The 22,130-nt window shown below is 52.5% G+C and overlaps 5 protein-coding genes across 5 annotated transcripts; 3 read left to right on the top strand and 2 right to left on the bottom strand.

Moving 5' to 3' along the window:
* Window positions 1-942: 942 nt before the first annotated feature.
* Window positions 943-2,748, top strand: NECHADRAFT_81544 (uncharacterized protein; the record flags this gene model as incomplete). Its single annotated transcript, XM_003045071.1, has 1 exon — window positions 943-2,748. The coding sequence occupies one exon, from the start codon at window positions 943-945 to the stop codon at window positions 2,746-2,748; it is 1,806 nt and encodes a 601-aa protein (XP_003045117.1).
* Window positions 2,749-3,671: 923 nt separating this feature from the next.
* On the top strand, window positions 3,672-6,822 carry SRT2104 (uncharacterized protein; the record flags this gene model as incomplete). Its single annotated transcript, XM_003045070.1, has 2 exons — window positions 3,672-3,797; window positions 3,895-6,822. The coding sequence occupies 2 exons, from the start codon at window positions 3,672-3,674 to the stop codon at window positions 6,820-6,822; spliced, it is 3,054 nt and encodes a 1,017-aa protein (XP_003045116.1).
* A 558-nt stretch (window positions 6,823-7,380) lies between these two features.
* On the top strand, window positions 7,381-8,821 carry NECHADRAFT_94344 (uncharacterized protein; the record flags this gene model as incomplete). The annotated part of the gene is made up of 3 exons (XM_003045069.1): window positions 7,381-7,495; window positions 7,544-7,589; window positions 7,657-8,821. The coding sequence occupies 3 exons, from the start codon at window positions 7,381-7,383 to the stop codon at window positions 8,819-8,821; spliced, it is 1,326 nt and encodes a 441-aa protein (XP_003045115.1).
* A 544-nt stretch (window positions 8,822-9,365) lies between these two features.
* NECHADRAFT_61890 (uncharacterized protein) lies at window positions 9,366-11,542 on the bottom strand. The gene is made up of 4 exons (XM_003044657.1): window positions 11,492-11,542; window positions 11,344-11,437; window positions 10,268-11,148; window positions 9,366-10,221 (listed from the first exon to the last, which is right to left on the bottom strand). Exons 3-4 carry the CDS (start codon window positions 11,139-11,141, stop codon window positions 10,127-10,129), a joined length of 969 nt encoding a protein of 322 aa, XP_003044703.1. The 5' UTR covers window positions 11,142-11,148; window positions 11,344-11,437; window positions 11,492-11,542; the 3' UTR covers window positions 9,366-10,126.
* An 826-nt stretch (window positions 11,543-12,368) lies between these two features.
* NECHADRAFT_43746 (uncharacterized protein) lies at window positions 12,369-13,403 on the bottom strand (the record flags this gene model as incomplete). The annotated part of the gene is made up of 1 exon (XM_003044656.1): window positions 12,369-13,403. The coding sequence occupies one exon, from the start codon at window positions 13,401-13,403 to the stop codon at window positions 12,369-12,371; it is 1,035 nt and encodes a 344-aa protein (XP_003044702.1).
* Between the last annotated feature and the right edge of the window lie 8,727 nt (window positions 13,404-22,130).

Here is a 22,130-nt window from a genome sequence, read left to right as displayed (position 1 = left end):
ACAGTCAAAGGAGCTCTCAATTATTATCTTTATCTTGAACTATTTTGTATAAATTTTAGTATCATGCTTGAGAGTGTTTAGGTCACTCTGTTGAATGTTCTGGAGTCTTGTCCATTTCTCAAGTCCTATCCGCGTTGGTGAGATCGTTCTTCCATCACTCCCTAGTCTTGACAAACAATAACCATGTTCAATGTCTGAATTAGAATGCTGAACAATCCCATGTCTGGGAGCTATTATTAGGCCGTGCAAGTGCTGCGTACAACCATGCGATTCTCCCAACACCGATATTAACTTTGACGGCGTCTCCCCCAATCGCCATTGACCCATCCAGATCCGAAACACCGCAGGCCCACGAATGATGCAAGCAACCCACTCAATGCTCGACGGTTCTAATAAAAAAAAAAAGCGAGAAAGTCTATCATACGTGTCATGGGCCCTTTTGTCATGTCGCCACCGGGGTTTTGTGTCCCAAAGATGCGCTGGCAATGGAGATTGCGATGTGCGAGGGAACCACAGAAAACCGCTGCCCTCTCGTAACCCAGAGAAATGAAGTTTCACATTTTGACAGCCGGGACCCCGTTTCTAGATGCCCCTGGTGATCCATGACGGCATGAAAGACGATCCCCCCTTTGGTCCTGTGGAACCAAAAACAAGAGTCCTTTTTAGCATAAAACATTTCCGTTGGGTCTTTTCTTAAGCCGGTGTCGTTCTGATTCAAGTCGCCAAGAGGTAGAAACGCCGAGCGGGTAGGAATGTAAACTCAATTGAGTCAACATACTACCAATTCCGATATAGTCTCTCCCGAATCTTTTCAACTCCTGGAAGTGGCTGGATCCGAGTTTTGAGTCTTTGGGATATTTCTCTCCCTGCACAAGGGCTGTTTGGCTGTCAAATACGACCTCATCGCCTTCTTCCTGGGACCAGTCACCCATAGCAGGAAACATGAAAGCGATATCACTCATCACAGCCCTGGTGCTGGCTGGCTTCAGTGCCGCCAAGTCCATTGTTGTTGAAGACACTCCTATCCTTCCAGATGGATGGAAGCAGGTTGACAAGACGGTCGATCCGGATCATGCACTGAAACTGTCCATCGCCATGCGACAGCCCGATATCGACAACCTCAAGACAAGACTTCGAAGACGAGATACGTCCGGAAAATTCACACAGAATCACCTCACCCAGAAGGAAGCCCTTGCACTCCGAGACCCCGACCAAGCAGACATCGACGAAGTCCTCACATGGCTGAGGAGCAAAGGCATGGCTGCAAAGGCCACGCCTGACAAGGACTGGATTCATGTCAAGACCACCATTGAAGCAGCCGAGGATCTTCTCGAGATGAAGATTGGCTTTTACCAATTCGAGAACCAGGATCCCGTCCTCCGAACTAGGGAGTACTCAGTGCCCGAGTCTGTCGCCGACGCCATCAGCTTCATCTACCCCATCGCCAACTTTATGCGACCCAAGAAGGAGCTCACTACCCTCGACGAAAAGTTCAATCCCAGTATACTCATGAGCTTGAACCTTAACCTTAAGAAGCGCGATGTGGCATGCAGTCCTGTCGTGGTTCCCGAGTGTCTACACAAGCTTTACAACATCAACTATCCCGTTCACAACGGATCCTCCAACGGATCTTCCTCCATTCGCCTGGGTATCGCCGGCTTCCTTGAAGAGTACGCCAACTTCCAGGACAGTGACGAGTTTCTCAAGACCTTTGCCAAGCCTCTCTACAACGCCCACTACAACTACTCAGTTGAGCTGATCAATGGCGGCGAGAACTCGCAAGTCCTCAAGGATTCTGGAAACGAGGCCGCGTTGGATGTCCAGTATGCAATGGCCCTCGGTTATCCTACCAACATCATCTACTACCTCGCGGGCGGACGAGGACCCAAGTTGGACGACAAGGGCGATGAGCTCCCGGAAGAGTACAATAACAATGAACCCTACTTGGAGTTTCTCGATTACCTCCTCGATCTTTCAGACGATGAGATCCCGCATGTCCTATCAATCTCATATGCCGACAACGAAGTTTCGGTTCCGCGAAAGTACGCCGAGCGTGTGTGCTCTCTGTTCGGTCTCCTGACAGCCCGCGGCACATCGGTCCTCGCAGCGTCAGGCGATGGAGGCGCAAAGGGTTCCAGCAACTCGAGTTGCCACACCAATGACGGCACCAACCAAGACGTTGCCATGTCTGTTTTTCCCGCGACGTGCCCTTGGGTGACGAGCATCGGCGGCGTCACCGATGCCAAGGATCCTCCGGTCGGCGCCGAGTTTAGCGGAGGCGGTTTTTCGCAGTACTTTCTGCGCGAGAAGTGGCAGGATGCCGACATTGAGAGCTATGTGAAGGCTTTGGACGGTCACCTGGATGGCTTCTACAATGCTAGTTACAGAGCGGTTCCGGATATTTCGGCTGTGTCGACCAACTTCATCACCAAAGTTGCTGGTTCAACGCAGGCTGTCAGAGGAACAAGCGCGAGTACACCTGTGGTCGCAGCCATGATTGCTCTCATCAACGACGCTCGCGTGCGAAAGGGCAAGGATGTTTTGGGTTGGCTGAACGAGGTGCTTTACTCTGACGAGGTTCGAGCAGTTCTCCAAGACATCACAGGTGGACAGAGTCTTTCGTGCAGTTTCAAGCATGGTGGCGGAACTCCTGGAGGATGGCCTGCGGCAAAGGGCTACGATGCCATCACAGGCCTGGGAGTGCCGTATGACTTTGAGAAGCTGCTTAACGTGCTGGTAGATATCTGAGAAGTGATAGAGCGAACACTGCAGACTGTACAATAGAACACCTACCCATATACATAGACCACCTGTTCAACTCAACTGTGCCATTGTGATCAGGGTGATGTGATGGTTCGTGATAGGTGGAGCTTCGATTGGATCTGAGACCCGGCAAAGCCAAACACGCCACCCGCTAAAACGCTCAAGAGATCAATAGGAACAGGGCCCTTGATGGTGCGATAATCACTGAGGGTAGGCCCCAGCCTCCGGCGGTTTAGCGGTCTGCCGCCCCTCCCACACCTAGACGGCCCGGGGGTTCAGTCCGGGCAATGAGTTCCTTATCGATAGCGGATCTGCCCAGCCTCTGCCTCTAGCTAAGGTACTGTAAGAAGCGCGTCACTGGACCCGACATCAACAAGAGCGGGCGGGCACTTGGACCTTTCCAATGACTGCCGTGGGCCTAGACCATTATCCTATCGCGTTTTTGGACCTGCTCTGCTCATCTTTTCCTCACCCACGGCTAGAGAACGAAAAGAGAGGGCATTCGGGCCTGCCTGGACTTTATCTCTTTTGAATTATCCCTACTTTTTCGGGCTGGACGAACGCTCATCTCAAATCCCCTGCCGGCGCGGTCTTCTCCGCTTCGCGACCCCAGCTCCGGGCCGCATCTCCAACTTCAAACGCCTCCATCTTTAACCCGGAATCTCACTCCACCACCACTACACACACCCACACGCAGCACCCTCACTCTTTGTCGACGCCTCTGCTTCCGGATCGCTAAGTAATCGCGAAAACACAATGACGACGAAGCATCTCTTGCTTGAGCTTTCATAAGATCGTGGACTCGGCTGTCGATTTCTCGCGACCGCGGACGAGGCCCGGTCCGCTTTCTCCATATCGCGACGCGGTGGGCTCTTTGTGCAAGAGCTTCGCCTTCGGCCAACGATACGATGCCCACCACTCACGTTGGGCCCGAGTCCCAAGAAGCTTTGCAGGATATCGCCAATGGCCTGCTCAGAGCCCGCAAGGTCATCGTCGTCACCGGCGCTGGAATCAGTACCAACTCGGGTATTCCTGTGAGCTTCTTCCGCAAACGCCCCCGCTCTTCGCAGCTCGAGATCGGGCCCTCGCCTCGATTTCTGGACCGGACAATAGGATTGCTGACTCTTGTAGGATTTCCGCTCCGAGAATGGTCTTTACTCTTTGATTCAGGCCCAGTTCGACGCGGCCGCACAACAGGCGCGTCAACTCGGGGCGCAGAGCGACAACGAAACCAGCGACGTCGACAATGGCAGGGCAAGCAAGCGAAGGAAACTATCCGTGGACGACGCGCCTAGTACAGAGGAAGAGACGAGCATCATTAAGGACGAAATCGAAGTGCAGGGCGAAGAGTCAGATCCCGACAGCGAAGTCATCGCAGACACGATCCAAGTCGAAGGCGACCCCGACGATCAAGAGGAGGCGAATGGCAGTCGACTTCCGCTAGTCAATGCCAGGACAACTCGCTCAACCATCGTGGCTCAGCCCATGACTTCTCCTCTCTCCTCGCCTCCCCCAGAGGACCTCAATATCCCGCTCTCAGCCTTCCGAAGATCGCGTCACGACCACTTGGCCGATGTTGGTGTTCCTCCCAGCTCGTCACCTCTCTCGTCACCACCTCCCGTTCTCTTCGATCCATTCTCCAACATTCCGTCAGAAGGAAGCCCGAGCCGGCGATGTAGCACATCGCCCTCCGAGGTCGACGACACACCCCCTTCAAATCCAATCAGCTCATCACAGCCCAGCCTTGGCCCCGGTAGGAATACGTTACCGAACATGAAGGGCAAGGACTTGTTTGACGCGTCGATCTGGGCGGATCCTATTCGGACATCTGTGTTCTATACTTTTGCGACCACCCTGCGACAAAAAGTCAAGGATGTTGAGCCTACTAGCTCACATCGCTTCATCAGTCATCTGAGGAACCGGGGAAAGCTTGTCCGCTGCTATACGCAGAACATTGATCAGATTGAGGAAAAGGTTGGCCTGTCGACCTGTCTCAGTGATGGGCCCGGTAGCCGTGGACGGTTCTCACGAAAGTCGACAGCCAACTTGAATCAGCTGAACAAGATGGTTGACGAAGTGGCTGGAAGTGCAGAATCCAGCTCATCAGAAAAGCCTCATTCTTCTTCAGATACCGAGGCCGCCAGGTCTCAGAAGAGCCAGTCACAGTCAGACGGCACCACGACTCCACCACAAGGCGAACCTGATCAGCCTCAGTCTCAACCAGAGGCTTCCAAAGCCCCAGCCAAGAACGCTCGTCGGGAAATGCCCAAGTCAGGTGTGGAGTGTGTCTTCCTCCACGGCTCTTTAGAGCTCCTGCGCTGCTTTCTTTGTGGACGCGTCTGCTCGTGGGATGATCAAGACCGTGAACTTGAAACCATGTCCGGACAACAACCCGAATGCCCTCACTGTGTAGGTGCCACGACCGCTCGAGAAGAGAGAGGCAAGCGAGCCCTGGGTGTCGGCAAGCTCAGACCTGACATTGTGCTTTATGGCGAAGAGCATCCCAATGCTCACTTGATTAGTCCGATTGTGACGCATGATCTTGCTCTTTGCCCGGACCTCTTGCTCATCCTCGGAACCAGCTTGCGAGTCCACGGCCTCAAAGTCATGGTCAGAGAGTTTGCAAAGGCGGTTCACGCCAAGGGAGGAAAAGTTGTTTTTGTAAACTTCACAAAGCCTCCCGAGAGCTCATGGGGCGACATCATTGACTATTGGATCGAGTGGGACTGTGACGCGTGGGTGGCAGATCTGCATGACAAGGTGCCCAAGCTGTGGCAGGCACCCGAGCCTCCCAAGCCCAAGAAGAAGCGCGAGTCGAGCGGTCTCACGGAAGACGGGGAAAAGACCGAGACGAAACGGCCACCTGCAGCGTATCCTGTGGCTCTCCGGGATACGAAGGCCACAGGGGCGTACTGTACGCTCAAGATATTAAAAGAGCTCCACAGAATCTCTGGACACCAGCCCCCAGCACGCAGGGCATCGATGTCTGCAGCCGTGGTTGAAACGACAACCGTGACCACGACAGTCGCAACGGCTGAGAACAAGACAGAGAAGGTGGTCGAGAAGACGGCAGACACTCCAGTATCTACATCTTCTGAGACTCCCTCGTCGAGCTCTCCGAGCAAACCCAAGCCTAGGACTAGGGCGAGACGGCCTCGCAAGTCTGCTCCTGCGAATCTAGGACGATCCAAGGCGACCCCGTCGACTCTGAATCCGAATCACGGGAGAACTCGACGCAACGCTGAGCCAGTTGAACCTCCCCAGCCAGCAGCGCCAGTGCCAGCGCCAGTGTCAGTCCCAGCACCCTTTGAGCTCGCAAACCCCATCACCATCACACCCGAGCGACTCTCTCTTGTCAAGAGCTCGATTCTTGAGTCGGTCAAATCAAAGCCGCGGGTTCGCAAACGCAAGAAGATTGACGGAGAGGAGGTGGTGATGCCTACGGTTGGCAAGCGTCGAACGACTCAGAAGAGTCCTGAGGTAGTTGAGGCCGAACTGGGCCCTATCCAGCTTCCACCGTTGAAGCCCCAGCCACCAAGTCCGATCTCTTCACCTTTTGGCAGGCCAGTGCCTATGGAACCTTCGCTGTTCTCCCAGGGCTACAACACGCAGAACAAGTGCTCAGAGACGGGCCAATTGCAGTCAATCTCGCCAGTGTCGACTCAGAAGGAACCATTGACATCGATGTCGATTAACATGCGAAGACCGATGCCTTTTACGAGAAGTCAGGCATTTGCCATGGGCAACTCTTCAGCTCACCAGAACCCGTCAACTCCTCCCCAGGTGGAAAAGCCAAGGGAGCTGTGGTTTGCGACGCCAGAAGACGTGAGCATCGTGGTGAAGCGTGATAGCACGCTAGAAGAACGAGAGGCCATCCTGGCGCTTACGAGGCTAAGCCAGGGTCACCCACGAGATCCTCCAGCGGCAAGTGTGATGGTCCCAGAGACCAGAGGTGTTCAGACACGATCATCAGCGCGATTGATGGAGCTTTGCTCAGCTGCGGGAAACGCTGAAGGGGAGTTACGATCCTGGGGTGGGAGATGGAACACCAATAGATAGGTAGAGGAGGGAGGTGTTTTGCTTATGATGGATGACAGGCCACGCCGTCTTCTTTGGCTTTTATACCAGCGATCAGAGTTATACATATACTCGGGACAGGAAGTCCTCGAGAGCGAGCATTGATGATGAGGCGTTTGGGGGGAGACAAGATGTCGGAGCTTTTTTTATTCTTTTGAGATGGAATGGATACTAGGATTCATCTGCAGAGGCACGATGATAGGACAAGGTCCATCAACTAGACAAACAAACAATGGGATAACGGATATTCGATCAGATGACTCTTTCCAAGGTGAAATGCTCCATTATTAATACCCAGTAGGGAGTGACTCTTTATCTCAGTTAAAGACGCTCTGAAGCGGGTACCGACGGCCCGCAGCGAATAGAGTCGAGTATCACAAGGGCGTCGTTGACGCTCAAGAGGTGGGGTTATCGCTTTGGGGTTAGCAATTGACTCACTCACTCGAGCCATCTGAAGGTATAAGAAGAGCTCGAGAGTCTATTACTTGAGTCGTTTCTTCAGACATTGCGATATTCTTCAAGCAAGACCAATAAAACACAATGGGTTCAGTTACACAGGAACTTCCCTTGAGGGGAAAGCCTAGCGCTTCCGTTTTTGGCGCTGCCATGAAGGACGAGTTCCTCTTTGACCCGGAGTGGAGGAACCTCAACCATGGTGCGATATCTTGTATCATATTCAATGTCTTTATACTCACATCTATAGGATCCTTTGGTACCTATCCCAAGGCCATCAAGGCCAAGTTCCGCGAGTACCAAGACGCAAGGCGAGTTATTACACCCTCACCTCACAACAACCCTCACTAACAAACAAAACAGCGAAGCCCGTCCTGACGTCTTTATCCGATACGAATACCCAAAACTCCTCGATGAGTCCCGCGTCGCCGTAGCAAAGATCCTCAACGCCCCCGAGGACGGCGTCGTCTTTGTATCCAACGCCACCGTCGGCGTAAACACCGTCTTCCGCAACATGGCCTGGAACAAGGACGGCAAGGACGTCATCATCAGCTTCTCCACCATTTACGAAGCTTGTGGAAAGGTGGCTGATTACCTTGCTGATTACTACGAGGGCAATGTCACGCATCGCGAGATTGAGATTACTTATCCTATTGATGATGATGTGATTCTCAAGAGGTTTGAGGATACCGTCAAGAAGATTGAAGAGGAGGGAAAACGTGCTCGCATCTGCACGTTTGATGTTGTTTCTTCTCGTCCTGGTGTTGTTTTTCCCTGGGAGGAGATGATCAAGACATGCCGTCGTCTCAATGTTCTCAGCATGGTTGACGGCGCTCAGGGTATCGGAATGGTCAAGTTGGATCTCTCAGCCGCGGATCCCGACTTTTTCGTTTCCAACTGTCACAAGTGGCTTCACGTCCCTCGAGGATGCGCCGTCTTCTACGTACCCCAACGCAACCAGGCTCTTCTGCCTACGACACTGGCAACCAGCCATGGTTACGTGCCCAAGCTGGCCAACAGGATTTCACCGCTGCCTCCAAGCTCCAAGCCTCGCTTTGTCACCAACTTTGAGTTTGTCGGCACTCTCGACAATTCACCTTATCTCTGCGTCAAGGATGCTATCAAGTGGCGTCAGGACGTGCTTGGTGGTGAAGACGCTGTCCTCAAGTACCTCTGGGACCTAAACAAAAAGGGCACCGATATCGTAGCCAAAGCTCTCAACACCCCCGTCATGGAGAACAGCACAGGAACTCTCCGAAACTGCGGCATGGGCAACGTCGCCCTACCTCTCTGGGCTGGAGAAGGAGAAGGCACAGTAGTTCCGGCTGACGAGACGCAAAAGGCGTTTCAGTGGATGCTTACAACGCTCATCGATGACTACAAGACTTTCCTGAGCCTGTTTATTCATGGTGGACGGTTCTGGGCGAGGATCAGTGCGCAGGTGTATCTTGGGATTGAGGACTATGAGTGGGCTGGTAAGGTGCTCAAGGAGCTTTGTGAGCGGGTTGCCAAGAAGGAGTATCTTTAGAGGATTTTGTAGATTTTGGCGTGGTCAGGGTAGAGTACTTGGGATATAAGGAATTAAATGGTTTTGGTTGTGTAGATGATGCATTTACTTCTATAGCTGTGAGCGTCTAAATAAGGACCTAGAGAGGAGTAAGTCACCGAGTCAACATGTGAGCCATGATGTATTTAGTCACTCCCATCATAGGCATATCCCAATTATACCCTCATTCCACAACACTACGATGCGTGCATCGTGTGCATCCAACTCACTCAACTCTAACCTCCTTACAAATATCATTTCCTTGTCTGCCTCGCCATGCTAGCCGCCGAGGTTGGTCCGCACCTAACGCATGCCTCCCTCAGCTCGTATTTCAATTGGGCTTGGCGGAATGCCTCCGTCGTAGGGCAGCCCCATGGGGAAGCACCGCGTGCTCTTGCTGGCTGCGGGGACCGGGCACAGCCCCTTCAGCTACTGGTGCCTTTGTTGCCCGACTTTGCAGTGCATGTCATGGGCTGATCGGTTGGAACGGCACCTGGTAGAAGCGTTCTAGAAGAGGCTGTTAGTTGTGTGTGTATATATTGTATCAGCTGCTCCCGTGCCAAGAGGTAATACTTTCCTCTCATCACTTACATTACTCTTCTCATCGCCTCACAAAACAACATCTTCAATCATCACCACATCCATTTCAACATGGGCAACAAATCTTCCACCCCCGCGGACGAAACACCAAAAGATGCACCAGCAGGAGAACAACCCCAAAAGAAATCCCTCTACCAGCGCTATCAAGATCAGAAGCGCGGCCCGGGCCTCAGCGACGAAGACATTAAAAAGTACACGGGCATGAGCCGCGATGAGCTCAACGCCTGGGGCGAGACGCAGCCCGGCGTTGGCAAGAATCAGCTTGCTGGGCGTGCGGCCGGTCCCGCCTCGGGGCTGGGGGGCGTGGCAGCTGCCGACGGACTCGGAGGATGGGGTCCGAGTACGGAGCCGAATGATGGGAAGCGGGGGTTGAAGTTTCCACCCGAGAAGCCAAAAGCAAAGGAACTCGACCAGGACGAATCTGACTAAGGGAATGGTTTATCTTGGAGGTCATTCATTGTACGTCACAGGTTGAACGAGAAAGTGTGAGAGCAAGCTAGCATTGTATTCAAGCTATCCAGTTTCATTCTGCTCTGGAAGGGTCTCTACCCTTTGTCTTGCTTTGACTAAAATGAGCGACAAGGATCCATTGCCTCGAAAGGAGAGACGAGGTCCTGGCTCCTGAATTCACGTTTCCTGAATCGTCGTGTATTTCCCTATCCCATGGCTCCTTCATGTTCGCATCGCTTAGAAGGCGTTCTGCTTCTTGCGGATGTCAAAGATCTTGAGGGCCTCCTCAGCGGCCTTGAGACCGCTCAGAGCCATGGCACCGAAAGTAGGGCCTGTTCCAATTAGTAACTGATCATTAATACTCGAGTAACGACTCACCCATTCGGTTGGCACCGTCAACCTCAGAAAGCTCCATTCCACCGACAATCAGTCCAGGGACAATCTCACGAGTACCCTTAACAATGGCATCCTCAGCCACGTTCATGTCAAGACCACGCATGCCACCAAGCTTCTCAATGCGCTGCATGCTGACGAGACGCTTGACAGAGAAGGCACCCATGGGGCCGTCGTGACCAGTGGTGGAGATGACGAGGGGCGCGTTGATGGTGTTGGGGTCCATGCAAGACTGGTCGTCGTGGTGCATCGACACAAGAGTCCAGTTGGTGACAACACCAGAGATGCGGACTCCTTCCTCAGAAGGTCGGGTGATGAGGTCCTCGACGCAGGTGGCGTTGAACAGCTTGATGTTGGGAAGCTGAAGAACCTTGGACATGATGGTCGAGGTGAAAAGGGCAGCGTGCTTGACAACGACGTAGTTGCCCTCATCCTCGTAGGGAACACCGACCTCACGGAGGAAGGCATCGGCAGGCTTTCGCATGACCATGGCTGAGAAGAGCTGGCCACCGAGCCAAGCACCACCACCAGGAGACACGGAAGCCTCGATGATGGCGATTCTCAGGTCAGGTCGCTTCTTGCCGAGGATGTAGGCAGCACTAAGACCGCAGGAACCAGCACCGATAATGACAATGTCAGACTCGGCGTAGTTGTCGAGGTCCTGGAAGTAGCGGCGGGTCATGGCCCGAGAGACCTGACTCTCACGGATGGGGGCGAACTTGAAGTCATCCCACTTGCCCTCCATCTCCTCGATGGTGGCAGTAGTGTTGTTCTTGCTCAAGCCGACAGGAAGCTTGACGGCAGGGGCGGCGAGCTCAACAGAGCGGGTGGTGGGAGAGACGGCAGCGGGGGGAGACATGTTGGGCCTGAGTATGTTAGGGGCTGGAGGTCAATGTGGGAGGAGGGCATGATCCTTTCGCTGGTATTATCCAGATCAAGTTTCGCCGTATAATCTCAGCCACGCTCTCCTTTTCTTTGACACCATTGTCTACAGACTAAAAGCCCATGGACAATGGTCAAAGAAAAAGTGAACGGGCACCGGCTCATGCATGATACTTTACCTGATATGGCTCCAAGCTCAGGTTTGGACACTACCGCTGAAAGGTTCCATGGCTGCAGACTCCTCGACGGACTGTCATACCAGATGGATGATATCTAGCATGTCACAAGTGTCAGACCGGTTCATGATCTCTTGCTTCGAGAACAAACCTTGGGGTGTTTTTAAAAGCTGTGATTCAAGTTGTTTAATGGAACAATGAGTTGATGAAGAGTTAAAGAAGAAGAGGAGCAGTCCGGGAGATGATGGCTCGCTTTTATACCGCAGATGAGGGGTAAGGGAAGATAATGGATGGCTGATATCATCATGGAGTAATCCGCGGTATCGGCCAACGAAATGTAATGCCGAGTCCTGGGATGCGTCAACAGAGAAAGAGTGTGGGGGTCTTGTAACATGCCAGACGAGGTGGGAAGCTCAACAAGGTTTGAGCGAATCTGTAGGATATCATATCATGAGTACATATTAACCGGTCGTAGACGAGCCAGTTGAGATTACAGGTACTCGTACATGATGTATCTAAAGAATACGGATAAGAAAAAGGAGTCCCAAGATAGCTAGATAGACTGTTACAACATTGATGTGCTTGTACGGTCGGGTTCATCGGTGGGGATGTAGTTCCACTCGATGCGGCTTTTAAACGGCTTGTGATGCATCCATTGCAGAACCGGATTTGCAATGCCGGAGAGAAGAGTGGTTTCCCCTCGTCAGCCAATGATGAAATGCCTGATTGTCGGACTCGTTACTCCAGGTGTGTCAAGAAGCATCATCAGCGGCAAAATAGACAAGCAGTGACATACCACTATGACTGTATTATATTGACGACCTTGAGCTCCAAAGTCTCATTCATCATAGCACAGTCAGAAGAGTTCACCAAGTTCGGCTCCTCTAGCACGCATCAGCAGCTGGTCTCGGATCATCATAGCATCATCATATGTTCAGTCCATAATACTCATGAATTGAGCCCTTCGCCCTCCTAAATTTATAATACTTTAGTAGAACTTGAGGCAACAAAAAGTCCAGCTCTCATCCTCACCATTCTTCCTCAAGCAGCTCCCGGATAAAGGTCATGCTATCCCGAGCGTGCAATAGCACAAACGAAGCCAATTCCTTGTAGTGTTTCGGCTTAAGTTCCTCTGGCACGCCTCCCATATCCTCTTGGTTTCCTTCAGCAAAGCTCGCGTTGCTTGCAATCCGCAAATGTTCCTCCCGATCCTCGTCCTTTTCCCCAATGCAGACGATAGTACCGCCATACTTTAGGAGAATTGCATTCAGGATGAGACGACACGTTCGACCGTTTCCATCGAGGAAGGGATGAATGTTGACAAAGATGTGGCAGTACTTGGCTGCTAGAGCTATCGGGTCGATTTCTCCTCTGTCAATTGCAAGCTTGACGTCGTCCGAGAGACAGCTGATCATGTTCTTCATAGCTGTAGGGACCATGCTGTGAGCCATGTATTGATGGAAGCCAGTACATACTGGCCACTTTCGATAGACGCCAGCGTATTTGTTCCAAGGTATCCCGTCGGTGTCAATATTGCAAGTCAAGAGACGGTGCGTTTCCAGGATTATGGCCTCGGACAGCTCTTTTCCTTCCAGGCATACCTCTTTGATGATATAGTATGCTGCCTTGGCATGTTGTGTTATCTCCCGGTAGGCCCGGATGACATCTTCTTCTGCATGCGGCAGACCCTTGCGACGGAGGTGGTCTTCCAAGACTTTGTAGTCGGCACTGCGGTCTTCAGGGACATGCTGACCTCGAAAGATGACTCCGCCAAGCTTGAGGGTGATTCCTAACCCCCCTCCGGCATCCTCAATCATGTTGGACCCGAAGATCATGCGGGAAAGTAGATCGACCAAATGCTCGTCGAGAGCTTGTTTTGACGTTGTCGATGTCGAAGTCGAAGCCAAAGTTATCGCATCATGCAGACATTTCCGGAACTCTGAATGTAGGTCATCAGGGCCCATTCCGCCAAGGTAATTGTAATCATAGGCTTCATCTTGAACAATAGTCAGTCGTGAAGGCCAGACGTCGGCGGCTTCGCTGTCGAGAGGCGGAAATGTCATCTTTCGGCGGAGGGACTGGCCGAGATGGCCCTCTTGCTGTAACGACATCTTGGTGTTCATTTCTATAAGAAAAGGGAAAAGAAGATAGAAGTATAGGAATACGCACACATATATATACGGGTGTTAATGCTCCTGTGATTCACAGTCAAGCTTTTCATCCCAGGTACAAGATCATTCTGCATGAACTTAACCTTAACACTCGCGTGTCATTATCTGACTCCCGACCGGTGTGATGAGACTCTTCTAACAATTTATTTAAATTATCAGGCAACCTTCATATGTTTTAAGGCTCTTTGACTACCATTTGAGGATAGAGATATGTGAGGAATACGCTGTGGCATCCCCGTTGGGAGAATAAACAGCCTTGAGTAACCGCTGAGCCCTGTTTTGACTACTGTTTGACCTGTGATCGGTGCTGAAATGCTTATAAAGTTTGAGTACTGATGGAAAACTTTCCAACTGGTCTATATACAGTGCAGTCATCGCCATCGAGCCTCTCTGTGGAGTGTGTTATAGGTTCGGATGAAAAGGGCCTGAGCAATCACGGAAGTCTCCAGGGGCATTTTGATCTCCTTGTCACGAGTTAAAACTTTACCACAGTTCTCCGGTTTATTCTTTCGGTGTCTTATTCTAAGGAATCTTCTATGTCTAGATGTTTGCTAGTTGAGCAGATTGACTTCACTTTTCCCAGATCCCCTCTCATGCATCATCTTCGTTTCTTTCTCACTCAATCCCGGTTCATAGCCCATAAATTGCAAAAATAATCGTTGTAACTTACCTGCCCAGTTCTACTCCCAGGTGTCCCGGTCGAGGGAGCCATTCCCGTCAAGCCGTCTGACTCCGGCAAACCCAACGTTGCCAGGGCTAGCTTCCGTGTACTAGCTGTGAACCAGATGTATAAGTTTACTATATGCCCAAAACAGCATGCAAAAGTAGGACCGCTTTATCCAGTTCGGTCCAAGTCCCGATGCTGAAGTTGCGCAGCACGAGACGGACCTTCATCAAAGCCATCCAGCATGTTCAACTCCTTTGCCGTTGGTTATTTTACAACCTATCCCTATAAATTATACGAAATATACTCAATAAGAGAAATCACTGCATTGTTCTCCAAGCGTGTCCACGATGGATGCCTGGGCTTAGGCCCGACGATTATACCAAGATGTGCCCTGTCCATCTGCAACTCCCTCAGGACGCGGGCTTAGTAACATTAAAGTGCCCTATGCCGTAACTCAAAGGTTCAATCGAGTGTTCCTGGCAGTGCTGATGCTCACATCTTTGCCAAGTTCCTTCCGAGTCCCGTTTGGGTTTAACCGTACTACTGTCTCTACCGTATGTCGTTCAGTCAACGTTCTTAGAAGTCTCCTCGTATGAGGATCAATGTAATTGCTTAGATAGTTGCCAGATACAAAAGCAGCATATGTATATGGGCAACCAGGCTCAATAAAATGTCGTTTTGGGCTATCACTTCCACAGAAATGGTGTTAATAAAACGCTCCATCCTACCCGACATCCATATATCACACAGAGAGACCAAGAGATACACTTCAAGCCTACAATTAATCCCGCCTTCCATTCTTGTATAGAACGAATAGGAAGATTTCCACGTGCGAACGAACCCTGTGCCCTAGTGTGACAGGTCTGAATGCCACAATTCGATATCCAGGTACAGCCTGCCAAACACCATCCCGATCGTGCCAATACCTGCATCCAATCTGATACGTGACCAGCCCTATCTCACCAGCCCTATATCAGGGCCTGATATTGCATACAACTCCCACAAAACATATGGGCGATGTTGCAGCACCCAGGGTTCCTAGGCAGGCATGCCCAACCTCAGATCCTACCAATCACTCGATTTCTTCAACTCAATTCCCTCATATCATGCCCCCTCAGTAGAGCCTCACCACTCACACATACCTGTTGCAAGACCACACGCGGGGTGAGTGTCTAGAATCTGTGCCCAGCCGTTGACCGCAACTTCGTGAGGCTCTGGTCGTCCTCAACACAACTCGGTAGGGTATCATTCAAGCCATCCTCATTGTGTCTTTTGATGCCACCATGTAAGCAAGATGCCCTCCTCTATGTTGTTGAGAGAGCGGTGAACGGTGCAAGAGGCTCGATATCGCAATTCCAGTCGCACAGTTGCTGGTGATTGAGCGCGCCATGTCTCACAGTGTGGCCAGATCATGCAAAGTTGAGGTCATTGCGCAGATCCAAATAGTTCTAGACAAGCAGCTGAAACATTTTTCGCATTCAGAGACTCGACAAGTGAGTCGAAGTCATCTCCAGAGCCAGGGCTTCTGAGGACCGGGTTGATGGGCTATTGGTTTGAGGCCCATATTTCGAGGTGTGTCAAATGGGTGTGAAACTGCTCAGCTTTAGCCCATGACGCATCGAGGCCAGACATTGTCCGGACAGATTCGGCAGATGAGGAGGGGTCATGCAATGTCCAAGGCTAAAGGCGTCGATCAAGGAGGATTGCGGCCAGTCGAGGGCTGGCTCTCCGGACACGGGGGGTTCAGCGGGAGACTTGGCCGTTCAACCGAACGGGACGGTCCTTCAACGGCGCTTCTGACAATTACCGTCCTGGGCGAATTCCAAATCATGGCATCCTATTCGGGCCTTGAGGGAGTTGTCTTTGCCAAACAAGTTCATGTGGCTGACCGGCCAAGAGCCAGCCACGGTCGCTGGCCTCCCCCGATCTGGCACCCTGGTTGACACTCCCGTGTCTCACCAGCTCCGGGTGCCGCAGCGGTGCCGCTCATAAGGCAAGACACGACTGGACAAGGTCCGGGTCCAGGTCCAGGTCAAGGTCCAGGCCACAGGCATACATACGTACATGGCTGTGGGCTTGACCAGGTCCATACAAGGCCACCATGCAAACGCCTCAAAGGGGAATCCAGAGATGCCGCGACGCGCCCGGACGGGGGAACCTTTTCCAGGAGCCCATCCCCGCCGGGCCACATGGCCTCCCCCATTCGGGCGCCTCACCTGAGCCCAGCCTTCTCGCTTCAAGGCATCGATGACCAGTAGCGTCCGGTGGGAGTTCCCTGGTCCACCGTCCAGCATGGCTGTGGCCGTTCAGGTCAACTCTCTAGTCCTCGTCGGCGTTAAAAACTGACTGGGGCTGCACATTTGACAGCTCGACAAGGGTTAGGAGAAGCCGTCTTGAGGGATTAGGGCGTCATGCGAAATTACCAGGGTCCCCACAGAGGATCGACCGTGGTCATTGACTGGGCTGTTTGGTCTGCCAGGGTGCCTATCATAGGACAGCTGTGTAGGGCCAATATGCAGGCCATGGACGGGGATGGTCCTTTTGCAGCGACTTGCTTTTGTTGCAACCCAGGTGCCTTGTTCTAGCCCAGAGACCAGATTGCTTTTTATGCAGCTGCCGATAGGTACAGGACAAGACTGTGCTGTGCTGTAACTATGAGAGCGCTCAGACCGCTCGACCATTTATGGCCATGAGTGCAGTCAGCTCTTGTCGTGTCCCGAGTCCGTCAAACGAGGTTGTTGACTCGTGTGCAATACAACCAACACAGTCGGTTTGGAGCTTCTTTTCTTTGTCCCCTTAGCAGTCGATTCACGTCACCCACCCTTCGAAAGGCCTTGCCGCGGGGGCGCGCACTGCCTCACTTGGATGCCTCATCCACTTTTTGAGTGGCCGTAAGATGGCGTGAGCAGCTCAGCTTGGCTGTGCTTGCTCGTATTTTCCTAGAGCTGCTGGATTCCCTTGTTGAATTGTCAGTTGTGCATGCTTCATCTCTATCATGTGCCCGTCAATACCCGTGTTAATCAGTTCTGCCATGTTGGTAGCTTCAGAGAACAGCGACCGGCACAATGCATGCTTCCCGTACGCCTAGGTAGGCAAGCAACACGCCACGATTATTTCACATGCCAGTACATCGAATCCAGGTTCTCGTGTGCACTCTCGACTATGCAGTGATGGCTCGGAAGTACGATGACATTATGTCCAGCATCCCGCCGGGAATGCCCTTGTTGGCAACCGGGGACACCTCGTCAGCTTTTGTATCCCCTTTTGTCCACTTGCTCAGGAAGATCGACTCCGGTAGCCTCCATGTGAATAATTTCGAGCCCCTGTTCTCGAAGATATGACAACGATGAGGTCTAAGTTTCAATATCTGATCTGGATCGAGAATACCCCAAGAACTGATAGGTCTCGATTGATTTGAAAATGGCATCATGAAACTGCCGGAGATGGTCATCGAGTTTCAATCGTGGCGAATCTCACTCTCCTTCTAAAAGAACCAATTAGGTTCCTTGTGTGCCCGTTGTTCGGAAGTCTTGTCGTAGATATCTTGCCTTCAGTAGAGTGGAGCAATCATCCGGCCATGTTGAACTGCTATTCGAGCACTTGGGTCTATGAGTTATCCCGAGAGGGATTATTGAACGTCCCTGGCCAAGCCATCCTGACTGTTTGCCAGTTGACTCTCAGAGGCACGGCATAGCAGCTCTTGTTGTGCCCCCGAGTTGATCCCGAGATGCTGCAGGCAAGGCGGAGTCCCGAAAATGGGCCCTTGCATGCCATGCCGACTGGTAGAGTTCCTGTCCATGAAAGCCGGAGACGTCATATCTCGGAAAGCATGTTCTTGTGATCCTCCAGATTACCGAGGATCGAAATGTAAGAATATGGAGTCTTGTTGTTGGTGGTGTTCAATGGCTAGGGACGCAGTTCGAGGCAGATCGTGTCAAGGCCGACGAAGATCTGAGATACGTACGTCATGTTCCGGAAGTGCCCCTGCTCGTTGCGGAGACAATGCACGACACTTTGAAATGCATTTGCTTTTTCTTCAGTCTGGCAGCCAACTGCAAAGTTGCTTCTCGTTGCAGCAAGGCCACTGGAAGACGGTCACAGTTGCTTTCTGCCGTAATTTCAACCGCGTTTACCTCGCTCAGGGACAGAGCAGACTTGATGTCGCCAAGTTGCATCAACAGAAGGTGCCGTGCGTATCAAAATGACAAGTCGAATAAGCTTCCCCAGTCATTTTCTGAGTTCTGAATCTTGCCAGCGAGACGGAACAGCCCATGGCCAGCGGCAGCGGATCATCAGACGTTTTGCTGCTGGCGCATTGGACGTTGACCGTCCCAAGCCCAGTGGCCTCAGAGACTATTGGATCGTCCACGGCGGTTCACTGGACGATGCAAATTACCGAGTGGGCTTGGAGCCGGGGACCCCACTGGGTCAACAGGGGCCCTCGGGCTCACCATGCTTCGCCCTGCCCTGTCCTCGGCGAGATCGAAAATAGCACGACTCAGGGAAGCATTTCCCGTTCGCCTCCGCAGTAGTCCCGCCCCTGGGGCCGTCCTGGGGCAGTGAGCGATTCGGACCACTGATATTCGACCCTTCTCGCCAACGAGATGCATTCGAGCCTCACTGAGCACATTCTCGTGCCTGTTTTAACCCTGGGAGCGGGAGGCTGCATATCCGACGAACCGGGGTTATCGCCTCGCGACTATAGTTGTTCCCAGGTCTGTGGTTGCGCAAGCTTGTTCCTTGCCGTAGTCTGCAAGGAGGAATCGCGCCGCAACTTATGTACTAGTATTCGGAGAGTTGGGTTGACCCAAATTGGCCGCGACTCGGGCGATTTGCAAGCTGCAGGTGATGTGCGTGCATAGTAGCCAGAGACTGCACCCCGGCCCTGAGATGAATGTTGTTCTTACCTATACTGGTGATGCCGGGGCCAGCTACGGACGGCAAGGGAGAAACGCTCCGCCCTGGCGGTTAGGGCTTGACGAGAGGAACATCGTTCAACGCCGAACTGGAACCACTCCCCTTGGATATGCTGCGTACACAGTAGTATGCATATCTGAATTCCATCGTTTTGCCGAACGCTCGTCGTGACACCCAGCACAACATGATCTGCTCGCTCAGAGTCTGAACGGCCACGACTCGGCAGAGAGGGGCGTGAGGCTGCGATAAAAGGGGCGTGCTTATAGACCGACTCATGACGCCAATGCGGGCGGCGGGCAGAGCTAGGATCTCGCGGATCTAAACACCATCGCCATCGCCCCTCCGCGGGATGTGACATGTGTAACCAATAAGGCCGCTTCGGAATGGCCGACAACTGCAAGGTCTACAGTAGCTTGGTGGCCGGAGCTCAGTTGACGGTGCGGTTCCTGTGCCTTTCACCGAGAATGTGACTTTTCTTTTTCTTTCGCCGGTTTGGGGCCTGGGCCTGGGAGTATGGAGTAAGTAAGTGCCGGCTCCAACGCGTGGTCCACGAGGATGCTCACGGTGGGTTCCCTCAGAGGGTACAGTAGAACGAACCTGACAGGGGTCCATGGTGCCCTTGCGGCATTGCTCTGCCTTGTTTTGGGGGACTTGCATGGTCTGTGGCATCTTGCGCATTCGTCTAACGCCATCCAAGCCCGGCTCAATGCTCAGTGTCGGCCTAAGCTGAACGTGCCGTACTGCGTATGTCGTGTGAATGGTTTCACCGCCTTTGTTCTCTTCCCCTCTGCTGCTTGATCGAGGTCAACTTTTGGGGGCAAGATGAAGCAAAATGCACGACGGGCGCTCGCAGCAAGCTGTCATCCAGTAGGCCTGTGCAACGAGCTCGAGGGAGCGTTCTGTGGGTGGAAATATGCACCCTGAAGCATCGCGTAGGTTTGGGCCTCTGCAGTTCAGGGTAGCAAACACCGTTTATTGGTAGTATTCATGCTGGAGGCGTTTGACGGATGAGGCGGTGAAGATCCTCATAAACTCAATGATACGGTTAAGTTGGGCGCTTGGACCCTAGCTAAAGTCAACGTGGGAACCCGTGAAGGCCCTTTGGGGTCAATGGATGGGTGTTGTGATGCAATCAAGAAAGCTTTCTCCCGCCGACGGATATAACGACCGTGGGTAAGTCGGTGGTTGCACCCAAATATCGACCAGGCTTCGCGAACAGTCTGTGTACCTGCTTCCTGTACCGAGGTATACTACGTAGCATGTAGCAGAGCAGCTCATGATAGAAGCAGATGAGAATCCTGAGCAACAGTTGGAGCTGGGTGAAACAGGTGTTCTGCATGTGAAGGCTGTCGGATTGGAGAACGAACCATGCAAGCAAGCTCTGTTTGTTGGGCGCACGGACATGTCAACGTCTTCATCATGCTGTTTGTTCCAAGTGCTCGCCTCAGACATGAGCTCATCAAAATCAAACTAAAGGATTGGGCCTCAAATGTGCATTGCTTGAAGTTGGAGAGAACGTGGATGAATTGGATATCACGATTGTGAGAAAGACACACCAGCGGCTGCCGTTTTCGGCGTTGGGTGCATCAACGTTAACGGCAGCTGGCAGCGCTAACTCGAGCCCCAGAGTGCAGCATGCGGAAGGTGGGGAACATCCTCTATCCATCGTGCCTTCCACTGGAGGACAACTCAATCAACAGACGCATCCGTCTCCAAACGTAAACCTTGTAGCCAACGGCGACGATTCTTTTCCCCTGGCATCCATTCCATCGTGGATGCATGCATTCATTCATACTTTGCCTGTCCTGCTGAAATGCACGCCAGCAGATGGAATCACACGGGCTCGATCGATGCCTTGATCACTTGGCGGCCTCTTCAAGACACCATGGCTTCCAGCGTGATGGTTACCTACGCGTGCTCGCTGAAGGGACACCCAGCGAGCTTCCATTACCTGGGTACTTCTCTGCAAAAACCCAAGGTTCCTCTTCGTCATCCGTGGCCGTGACTTCGACGCCGTCCCTTTTCAAACGTGTTCCTGGCTCCTTGACAAGGGTATCATGACCTTCCGAATCGGCATCAACCCGCGACGCTTGTGCTACGCAAAACACTCCATCCCATTGGAAACCTTGACCGACACACAAGCACATACCTCGTTGGGGGTACAAGTCGTGCCACCACACAAAGCATGCCCAGAACGAGGGATGCGCCGCGATAGGACAAGTCGACGTTAGGGAAAGTGCCAGATCTGCGAGGTGCAATGTGTGTGCGACCTGGCGTGCATGATCTCGAAAGAGCCAACAACCTCATCGGCGTCAGTCCTCGCTCGCTTGTTCCACCTCTGCAATGCACACGGCCTGCTCCAATCGCGACTCAATCCTTGCGATGCTAGGTGAGGGCTTGTGTACCCTCAACAGAACGTGGCGGTTGGAGATGCTACCCGTTTGGTGCCTGCTCGAACCATAGGAGGCTTCATAGCCTCCAATTCCAAGTGAGAATATCCTCATAGAGCCAGTTCGCACTGCGAGAATACTAACAGAAACAAGGACACACGAGTCTGCCACAAAGAGCAGTAATTTGTGGCGAAAACCTTGAACAAGTCGTTGTCCTGGGCACCCTGTACCAGTCCCGGCTGTTTGTCAAGCCTCTGTGCGGGGGTTATCGAGATTCCCTTCGGCTTGGACCGAAGCGCTGCGACAAGTGGCTGCAGAACTGGGCACAACCATCGTGGTGCAATACCGTCCTCGTGGGCTTGGTGACTAGCCTGGACACTCTTGGATGATGCAAGATCTCAGCAGCCTCAGTCAAACGGGTGACAAGACACCTGCTGTTTCTCAAAGGACATGATCTTGGGCCCTGCAATTTACCTGAGGTGCCATTGTCCAACCACTGGGCCCCAACTTCCAACGCCGACTTTGCCATGCCCACCTATCTGTCAACGCCTTCAACCTGGAACCCTGGAGAAAAAACGGATGAGGCACGCCATTGACGAATCTTGCGAGCCCACGAAGCCAGTGTGGTTTCCGCACCAGTGCTCC

The sequence above is a fragment of the Fusarium vanettenii genome (assembly GCF_000151355.1).
Source record: "Fusarium vanettenii 77-13-4 chromosome 6 genomic scaffold NECHAsca_20_chr6_4_0, whole genome shotgun sequence".
NCBI lineage: Eukaryota > Fungi > Ascomycota > Sordariomycetes > Hypocreales > Nectriaceae > Fusarium > Fusarium vanettenii.
The sequence above is the reverse complement of the archived record's forward strand: the minus strand, read 5'-3'. Positions and strand labels throughout refer to the sequence as shown.

Excerpts from the sequence above, each read along its gene's own strand:
- NECHADRAFT_61890 (XM_003044657.1), bottom strand. The coding sequence starts at position 11,141 with ATGTCTCCCCCCGCTGCCGTCTCTCCCACCACCCGCTCTGTTGAGCTC. Across the intron at positions 10,222-10,267 it reads TGACGGTGCCAACCGAATGG|GCCCTACTTTCGGTGCCATG; the intron begins GTGAGTCGTTAC and ends TAATTGGAACAG.